The sequence below is a fragment of the Scleropages formosus genome, chromosome 4, assembly GCF_900964775.1.
Source record: "Scleropages formosus chromosome 4, fSclFor1.1, whole genome shotgun sequence".
NCBI classification, from domain to species: Eukaryota; Metazoa; Chordata; class Actinopteri; order Osteoglossiformes; family Osteoglossidae; genus Scleropages; species Scleropages formosus.
The window spans coordinates 183,669-193,782 of record NC_041809.1 but is presented as its reverse complement, the minus strand read 5'-3'; the positions used below and the strand labels follow the sequence as shown (position 1 = coordinate 193,782).

The following is a 10,114-nucleotide window of genomic DNA, read 5'->3' as shown; positions in this document are numbered from 1 at the left end:
ACCGTAGCTTCATGTCGAACAGAGGGCTGCATATGGGACAGCAGGTAGTTGTGTGGTCAGCACTCATCTTGGATTTGGATGGTCCTGGGTTTGAATCTAGCTGTGGCACCCTTGGTAAAGGTACTTGCCCATGAATTGATGCAGTAAAAATTTCCCAGCTGTATAGTAAACAGGTAAATCACTAAGTGGCTGAGCGCACAAACATGTTACTTTGGAGAAAGGAATAAATGAAAGAAAAACCAGACACTGTGATGAAAACGGAATAGTTTTTGAGATGAGTTCAGCCCTTTTTATTGAAAGATAGGGGAAGAGAAGTGAGATATTCTTTTAATTTTCTGCGTGACTGAGTTCAGTGGAAAGGTTCACAGTTGCACTGCTGTTACCTGCCATGATCACCCTCTTCCATGATGGGAACCCACTTTGTAACCAAGGACATTATGAAAGAAGTGTGTTTTTTTGGATCATATCAGGGATGAGACGAGGAGGTGTTTCTTCACATTCAGTGAAAAGTAAGATTTTATTGGTTATTGTTAATGATAATAATGAGTATAGATGCTTAGGAGGAAACCCACCAGGGACCGAAAGACTTCATTCAAAATCTTCATTGTTGAGATGACAGATGAAAACTCAGCGGCGTTCCCATTTTACTGTCTATTCCAAATGACTACAGATAAAATACTTACAAATTAAAGACCAGCAAGATGTGATCAGAAAGATGAATAATCAATTTCAAAGAATAGTGTACATTCATATTTGTTATGTGCTGTCCCCTTGAAGCCATCTTCTCCGGTAATGTCCATTTGTCCCAACACTCCTGTCACTTTCCAGTGCTGGAAATGTTCAGCTGTGATGTTTCTAAGTTCAGCCTGTCCTTTATTATAATAATAATAATAATATCTTCTGTTTTTATACTGTGTGTATTTTTTTTTTTTGTTTAGTGTAGGTAGCTTTGTGTTGTTTTTTTATGTAGCAGCAGGGTCCTGGAGGAACGTTGTTTCATTTCACTGTATACTGTAGCAGCTGGATAAGTTTCAAATGACAATAAAGCCACTTTGACTTTATTGCGGATGCTTGTAACGTCATTGAAGGCAGGGAGCTGAACAGCACGATGTGCTTTCACAGGAATGCTTTTTTCTGCCAAAAACTCTTTTCCCTAAACTTTATCCCTCAGTCAAGTTGAAATTTCTTTGTTCTAGATTTGCTTAAGTCTCACCGTACGCACCTGGTGCAGCTCAGCGCTTCCACACCACCAGCCATAACAGCCAAAATCTTTGAACACGTTCCCTGTCGAATTGTGCAAAGGCACAACTAAATATGGACTTGTCAAAATGTATTTATGGGCAGGTGGTGGCTCAGCACTCTGCCTTGTCATTCATTGCTGTTTTCATCTCCAGTGGCTGTACAGTGTACAAGATGAAGTGCATTCTTCATATTTCTTTTCACATATCGAAATACGGTACATTCATTCCCATGTGAAAATGCCCACTGCTGGCAGACATCAAGAACCTCCAAAGACATGCAATCGCTGTCTTTAAAACACTTTTTTAAAATATCTCTTTAAAATGTCATCACCTGATTAATTAGCAGAGAAAAGCGCAAAGTCCCGCCCAACACAACGAAACAGTCCTGATGGACAGCAGCAGCAGCCAATGGGAGCCTCCCGTTGGGGGACTCAGGAAGTATCTTGTTAAAGCGACCAGTTGAAAAGTAGCAGGGAGGCGGGGACTGTTCTAGTTTGAAAGCACTCAGATGTGGCCGAGCAGAAACGGAGTAACAGTGACGAGAGCGAAAGAAAAAGAAACAAAGTAACAGTGAAACGAGAGAAAGAAAAGGAAACAAAGTGTCAGTGAAGAGAGAGAAACAAAAAGAAACCGAGTAACAGTAAAGAGAGAGAAAGAAAAGAAACAAAGTATCAGTGAAGAGAGTGAAAGAAAAGAAACAAAGTATCAGTGAAGAGAGTGAAAGAAAAGAAACAAAGTATCAGTGAAGAGAGTGGAAGAAAAAGAAACAAAGTATCAGTGAAGAGAGTGGAAGAAAAAGAAACAAAGTATCAGTGAAGAGAGTGGAAGAAAAGAAACAAAGTATCAGTGAAGAGAGTGGAAGAAAAGAAACAAAGTATCAGTGAAGAGAGTGGAAGAAAAAGAAACAAAGTATCAGTGAAGAGAGTGGAAGAAAAAGAAACAAAGTAACAGTGAAGAGAGTGGAAGAAAAGAAACAAAGTATCAGTGAAGAGAGTGGAAGAAAAAGAAACAAAGTATCAGTGAAGAGAGTGGAAGAAAAAGAAACAAAGTATCAGTGAAGAGAGTGGAAGAAAAAGAAACAAAGTATCAGTGAAGAGAGTGAAAGAAAAGAAACAAAGTAACAGTGAAGAGAGTGGAAGAAAAGAAACAAAGTAACAGTGAAGAGAGTGGAAGAAAAGAAACAAAGTAACAGTGAAGAGAGTGGAAGAAAAGAAACAAAGTAACAGTGAAGAGTACGAGAACAGCAAGAAAGAGAAGAAAGAGGAAATAGAAGGAAAGAGATCAGCAGTGAGGAAGCTGAGGGCAAAGGAGAAGAGGAGAGATGAAGGGAGTTCTGTGGCCTGCGATGTTCTTGCTCCTTCTGTACCTCACGGGAGCCACGAGCCCTGAAGTCAGAGACCGAGCAACCAGAGAGGTGAGACACGAACTCGGGCTGCACACGGCGCTTCCTGGGCCTTTCGGTCCCCACCCCCACCGAGCCATGGGGAGGGGGGGTCGGCTAACTGCTGGTGTACTTCCTTCGCGTTCCTGTATAGACTGTGTCCGTGTGAAAAAGTACCACATATGATCCGTGGCAGGGATGAGCTGTCACGTTGTCACATCTGTAGGATCTGGACTCGGGGATCCTGAGTAAAAGTTGAGCGTCTCTTGCAGCTTGTGTGTTTCCTGGAATCCCCCCCCCCCCATTTTACAGTGACGCCACTACACCCGGAGTGTGTAACGGTCACTTTCCCTTATTTCCAAGTGGCAGTGGTGGCTAGACAGGACAGGATGGAAGGGGTCTCACAGCTGCAGGTCAGGAATGTTCTCCAGCCCCGGGGAACACGCAGGGCACGCACATCTCTTGGGGGGGGTCACCATCACACCCACTTGTACAGGTGGGGTAATAAAGGGGTCTTGGGGCGCTTGTGAGCATGCGCAGGTTTACAGGCTCACACTGTGAAGGATAAAGATGATCACCTTTGGAGATGATTTGTCCACAAAAGTTTAGCGCTTCCAGAGCTCAAGTGACCCAGTGCACCGAACCAAACTTTTAGGTCTCCTTCAGGAGTGTCCTCCTTGTCAGAGACTAGTGCCGGATCATTTTTGATTTTTATTGTTCCGTCGGTAGCTTGAAAGCAGTTCAAGGCAAATATTGGTGTTTCATAAAATGTAGCTTCTCATTCCATTTTCAAAATATAACTGAAAAGTGGTCACTGTTGGAATGGCCCGGAGTTCAGGGTGACAAGCTACATGATACCTGATATTACAAATGTGATGAGACTGAGTCCATCACTCATCTCTTGACTTGTCCATCAGGTGATTGTCAGATGGCCCCAGTTGGCTTGGTGTACTTTAACTTGAGTCAGTGGTCTTGAAGGCTGTGTGAGATGTTCACGTGGAAAAAGGAAGTAATAGTGAGGAACCAGAGGAGTAAGAACCAAGGTTGGACTCAGATGAGAAGATCTCACTGATTCCCATCCCGTTCAGTGTATTAATTGCTCCTTGTTATAACATTACATTACACTTACATTTATTTATTTATCAGACACTTTTCTCCAAAGCGACTTCCAGTGAACTCTATGTAGTGTTATGAGCCCACACACCTTATTCACCGCAGTGACTTACACTGCTAGATACACTACTTACACTGGGTTACTCATCCATACATCAGTGAAACACACATCCTACTGAGACCCCCTACAACAGCACAGGGACCCAAAACTGGGCTCATGTGTTACACCGTAGCTCCTTCGCTGTCTGAAACGCTCAGCCCCCTTATGTGGTCCCACACAAGGAAGAAACACTACACCGTTGTATGGAAATGAGTACGTTTAGCTGACACTTTTCTCCAAATCAACTTGCAGCAACTTACCATTATTTACTCATTTCTGCAGCTGGGTAATTTACCTGGAACAATACAGGGGAAGTACCTTGCTCAAGGGTACAGGAGAAGTAGTTGGGATTCAGAGCGGTGATGTTGAAATCTAAAGGCAGCTGCTCCAACTACACACCCTTTGTCAAACAATGAACTTATTGCCCTCTATTCAGTGCAATGGAATTTTTGCCTCTTGCTTGCTTACCGCAACAGGTTAAAAATGTTTACATCAAAATGCCAGTGGCCTTTGCTCCGTGTTGTTACAGCCAGCGGCACATTTTGAAAAAGAACATTTGCCTCCCACATTTCTGCCTACCTGCCTACCTTGTACTCTGGTACAAAAGAGTTAAATGATGGAAACAAACTTGAAGAGTTGGGGCAGTAAAGGAAAGTGAGTCCATGAGCAGCTTTCAGTGTGTGTGCAAAAACTGGTGTGAGGACGCTTTGATAGAAACGATGTTAACAGATGAAAAGTGTGGTCTTTTAAACAGCGGTAGAAGAGACTCTTTCTGTGCTGTTGTGTGTTTCCTCTCCTTTCCTGTCACACTCGCCTCGGGATGCCTGCTGTAATAATTTCCCTCCTGAGCTGAAAAATTCTATGTAAAATAAGTAAAATGGAGCATTCAGCAGCGAAGCACTTTTTCAAAGCGAGAACCATAAAGTTTAAAAGACAAGTTGCTCAGAAACTGGTCAAAAGAGCAGTTTTCTTAAATCAATGAGATGCAAAAATGGTAATAAGAGACTAAAAATACACCGTTTCCATCTTCTTACTACAAGGTTTCCCCACTGGAGAAAAGTTTTGTGGGTCTTTCTTCAACTGGCGCTTAAACCATGTTTGAAATATCAGAAAAATCCCTGAGCCAAATGATCGGTACTTTGGACAAGCAGCTATTGATAATGAATGAATGAAAATGTAGCATTAAAAGACATAATAATACTTGTTACAAACATGTGTTACTGTTTCAGTGTCTGGTTGGTGCAAGACAACATGAGTTCGAAACCCGTGTGTGTGTGTGTGGGGTCTCCATGTGTTCTCATGGCTTCTTCTCATCATCCAGAGACACATTTGACACCGTTGCCTGAGTCGGTTTCCCCACGGAATTAATACAGTATGATTACTTTATAAATGTTATTGTTGTGCATAAAATGCCTTTTATTTTGGTATTTAATTTTAGGGGACAATTTTGTCTCAAGTCTTTTTCTCCGCCAGACAAACAGCAGCAACTGAAAGGTGTAACGCCTACAATTTGCCTGGCAGACAGATCACATGGAATAAATAAACCCTGTTATGTGAGGAATGGGCGCGTTAACGCTGACGTTTATTTTCAGAGCAAATCATCACTTTGAGCGCTTCGGCGAGCATTTAGGGTCAGTCCTTGTGCAACGGGGTCGAGCCCTGCTCCGTGCCTCAGGCATTAGCGGACAGAGGGATGAGACCAATTTCTGACCGAAGACGCGCGTCTGGGACGTGCTGCCGTATCGTGTTGAGCCTGGAATGTCGCCTGCACACCTGATCCGTGACGACCACGTTCAACGGTCGACTAGCGATACCGGGCACGGCGGTGATTCTCCGACTTTAGAATTTCATCTTTTCAACGGCTTCTTGTTAAAGCTCATTAGCTTTGGCTTCTCTCATGTCGCTGTGTTGCGGTACAATAAGCTAAACCCAGTAAGTGGATCATTGTTTACCACGCCCGTTTACACTGCACCGCACTCTTGTCTCTCTGGATGAGTCTCTTGTTGTTCAGCCTTGGATGCTGACCAGGACATTTTAGAAATGAGTGAACCGGCCAGATCTGGTACAATTAACTTTTCTTAAATTGTTATTTCAACAAGTCCTACTGCACTTCTTGAGTCATTTTTTTTTCCCTTTCATCCAAAGAAACCTTACAACTTCAAGTGTTCATACAGTTGGATATTTCCCTTCATCATTTCAGTTTTGAGTTGATGGTTACAGCAGGGTCCCCCTAGACAGTCCCTGCTGCTGTGCCGCCCAAGGTGCCAAGTGGCCTCTCTTGTAATACAGACAAGGGAGATGTGCATTGGATCAAATGCACCGCAAAAAAAATTCATTGACTCCCACCCTGTCGTGCTGGATGTTTTGAATACCCCAAGGGGTCCCGAGAGCCATGTGGTCTAGAACTTTGTGCTGCTAGTGGGGTCACCCTTTGGCAGACTGGACTCGCACGAAAGTTCAAAATAGTAATCGGAGTCCCCGGCCCAGACCGGGGTTGGCAGGACTCGTTCCTGCAGCCAAACGTGGCTCAGACGGGCTACGCAGAGCCCCCCGGCACCTGGGAGGCTGTTTTTTGGGATTCGGTGCAGAGCCTGTCAGACAAGAGGCAGAGAAAGGAGATGGGACACATCTGGATGGTTTAGACCAACACAACGGAAACTGCCTCAACAACACAGGATGTGAGCATCCTGGTAGGAAAGGAGCTCTAGGCAGCTACAAAAGTACACACTAGATGCAGAAAGCCTGACCTCGACACTCTATTGACTCCAGAACCGCACTAGTTGATCAGGGGTAACACTATCCTAGTGATGTTGCTTCCTTTGGGCCAGTGCCTCTCGTCCTTAAGGGACTGGAGGGGGCGACTGGAGATTTGAACGGTGCTTGTCAGGCTTCGTGGGAGAGCCTGCGGCACGATGCTGAAAAGGAGTCACCGTGTGCCGGCTGCAAAGCTTCAGATTCAGGAGGAACAGAATGGTTTCATTCTGGCGGTGGAGCAGGACTAACTCTTTAGGCTTGCAAGGACACCGGGGGGTTTGTGGGAATTTGCAATCCATTTTACATGATCTTGATTGACCTAGAGAAGGCCAATAATTGTTGTGTCCCAGTATATATTGAGTGGGAGGGGCTGTAGGAGTGTGGGGTCCAAAACCACCTCTATGTGCCATTGGTTCCCAGTATTTGCGTAACCGTGTCCTAGTTTTTGGGATTAGCATGAAGCATTTTTCTCCTTAGGTGTTGAACCCCATCAAGGGTATCTTATCTCCTCTTCCGTTTGCAGTATTCATGGACAGGCTATCGAAGTGCAGTCAGGATTTGGACGGGAACCAGTTTGGAGATACTGGGGTTTCATCACTGACAATGTGATCTTCATCAGGAATCAGGGTGATTGACAGATGAGTGTGGTGCAGTTGGGATGAAGGTCAATGCCTTCGTATCAAGGCCGAGCCCTTGACAAAGTTTTAAATTTACAACTCATTTAACGCTCTGTCCACATCCACACCTGTGACCTTGAGCTGCAGGGTCGCAGGACAACACGCACCCAGTGAGATTGCGAGGAGCTCGGTGATGAGGGACACGCTCCGGAGCGAGAGGAGCCAGTTCAGGTCTAACAGGCACCTTCCGCTGGGAGGAGACCCCAGGGCAGACCCAGGACGCACTGGCGATGTCCCTAGAAAAGTCCCTTACCTGGCTTGGGGAACCTTGAGGATCCCCCTGGAGGGGATGGAGACTGTTGCTACTGAAAGACAAGGGTGGTCTGTGCTGCTTGGCCCGCTGCCGCTGCGACCCCCACCGAGATGAGTAGGCTGAACGTGGATGGATGTGTTGACATGGAAACGGCTGTACCGCGAGATATTTACAGGCCGTGAGTCCAATCGTTTGAGAGAACCGTGTAGCGTACACAGGGACGCAGGGACACGTGGACTCGTGGGGCGGAACAGCGCCGTCGTTTTCTCAGAAACGGGCTCTTGGAACACGGCGCCCACTAGTCATAAGCGTGAGCTTGTGCGCTGCTCAGACAAGTGGCTTCACGGCGACGGTTTCCAAAGCCGCGGGGGCAGCAGGGGACGCAGCTCCAGTGGGGCTGAAGTCATGACCCATGGAGCAAATGGAACCACAGAAAATCACTGTGGGGGGTTTGAGTACCGACTCGTTCCGCTCATGGCTGTTGGCCACGTTGATATGGTGTGTGCGTTTATGAACGAACCTTTTTGGATAATTTCAAGAGCTGAATGTGTTTGCATTTTTATGGTAAAGCTGAAAGTCAGTGTCATCGTGTGTCCTGAACAACTTCACGTGTGACGACGGTTTGATGCAATTAATGAGACGCAGAGATGATGCTGAAGTGGCGACGAACATATGACACGGGCTGGGCAGGTAGAAGCAACACGAATGTGTCTCAGGCAGGGCAGTTCACCTCTCTGTCTCCTTTCGAGTCCTTTTACCCTCACAGGTGTGTGTGTGTGTGGTCCCTCCCCTTGCAGAACCAGATGCTGTGTGTCGGCGAGCAGAACCAGAGCTACACCTGTGAGTCGGGACATTGCTGTGGAGAGTCGGAGTGCTGCAGCAACTACCACCAGCTTTGGTGTAAGTGGAATTCTTGCCCCCTGCACATCAGCTCACACACACACGCTTGTATTGCTGCTTCGGGCCCCCCAGCCGGGCTCTGGTCAGTTTGACCCGCGTGGCGCTGAACAGATGCGACTGACGCTGTCGGACGTCGTTTCCCAGGGTTCTGGCTCATGTGGACCATCATCGTCGTCCTGAGCTGCTTCTGCATCTGTCAGCACCGGCGGACCAAAGCGCGCCTCCAGCAGCAGCAGCGGCAGCACGAGATCAACCTCATCGCCTACCGGGAGGTGCGCAGCTACGCCTCTCCGCCCTTCCGCCCACGTGAGTGTCCGCGTGCTCCGCCCATTTCCAGAGCCGTTGGGCTCGTGCGCAGTGTGTGACCGTGCCGTGGTCCCTCCATCTGCTCTCTCGCTCAGAGCCCCTGCCAGACTACCTCCTTCCTGCCTATGAGGAAGTGGCGAGACACCCCGCGACCCCACCACCCCCCTACAGCGCCAGGCTGCCGCACGCCGACGAGCCCTTCTCGCCGTTACCGAGAAGCCAGCGGGCGACGGGACGAGACCTCGTCCCCCTGGGGGTCTCCGAGGACGAGCTGCTGCATCAGCCGGATGCCGGACACGAGGGACGAGGCAAGGAGCAGACGGCTGGACGACATCGCCATTTCACGGGCGACTCGGGCATCGAGGTGTGCGGCTGCAGCCGGGACGGCAGCCCCCTCGAGCCGCTGGTCTTCTGCCACGGCTGCCAGCCCTGTGGCTCTGGAGACGAAGAGCGGAGCCTGGAGCCCCTGAGGCCTGAGGTGGCCTTTTACCCCTTTGTGGCACAGGATTGCAGTCCAGACACCCAGCACTGAAGAAGAGGGTGAAAAGGAGCACCTCATCTTGTTTCCTCACTGTGTGTGTGTGTGTGTGTGTGTGTGTGTGTGTGTGTGTGTGTGTGTAAGAGGACTGTGAGGATACCTTCTGTATGCAGGGCCTTTCTGTGGCCACTGGTTCTGCCCACAGTGGACACATGACTCTCCCAGGTTATGCGTCACATTTACATTTCTCTGGCGCTTTTCCCCGAAGCGTCTTATAGCGTTAAGCTACTTAGTTATTTACCCATTTATACAGCAGGGTAATTTTACTGTAGCCATTTCCAGGAAGTACTTTGTTCAAGGCTACTACAGCTGGAGGTGGGATTCAAACCTGTGAGCTTTAATGCAATGCTGCCCCCTTAGGGGGAGGAGTTGGACTCTACCTGCCCTGAGTCCCGAGCCGCGGTATAGAACATGTATTGTGCTCCTGTAGATGCACTCGCGTCGGTTCGACTCCTTGTCAGCTTCCGTGGTTTTGTGGCAGCGGCTGTAGCCAAGCGATCGGTAACGTCTCCTTTTCGCACTGGGCTTCAGGGAGACCGGATCCTTGTATCCGTCTCCCTCCATCTCTGTCCTCCTCCGGGCAACAGCCGCTTTGCAACACCGTCTGCAAGTTCTCGTCAACGTTCTTTTTAGGCACTGAATCGAAAGCACGTGTTGGAACAGCAGCCTGTGCCGTGTGTATGATCCACCTGGACATGAGTACCTAGCTGTCCTTCCAGATGAAGGACAGATGTGTCTCTGCTCCTGCGTTCCACACAGCACCTTGTATACTGTAATTTATCAGCATTATTGTAGCATTTTGTACCCAACCGAAATGTAGGCTGTGTTAGAAAGAAAATAAAAATGAAAAT

At 47.7% G+C, this 10,114-nt stretch overlaps 1 protein-coding gene across 1 annotated transcript; it reads left to right on the top strand.

Annotated features, from left to right (window-relative positions):
* Nucleotides 1-2,455: 2,455 nt before the first annotated feature.
* Nucleotides 2,456-9,543, top strand: LOC108927026 (WW domain binding protein 1-like). The gene is made up of 4 exons (XM_029251606.1): nt 2,456-2,655; nt 8,317-8,419; nt 8,564-8,725; nt 8,821-9,543. The coding sequence occupies exons 1-4, from the start codon at nt 2,563-2,565 to the stop codon at nt 9,255-9,257; spliced, it is 795 nt and encodes a 264-aa protein (XP_029107439.1). The 5' UTR covers nt 2,456-2,562; the 3' UTR covers nt 9,258-9,543.
* Nucleotides 9,544-10,114: the final 571 nt, after the last annotated feature.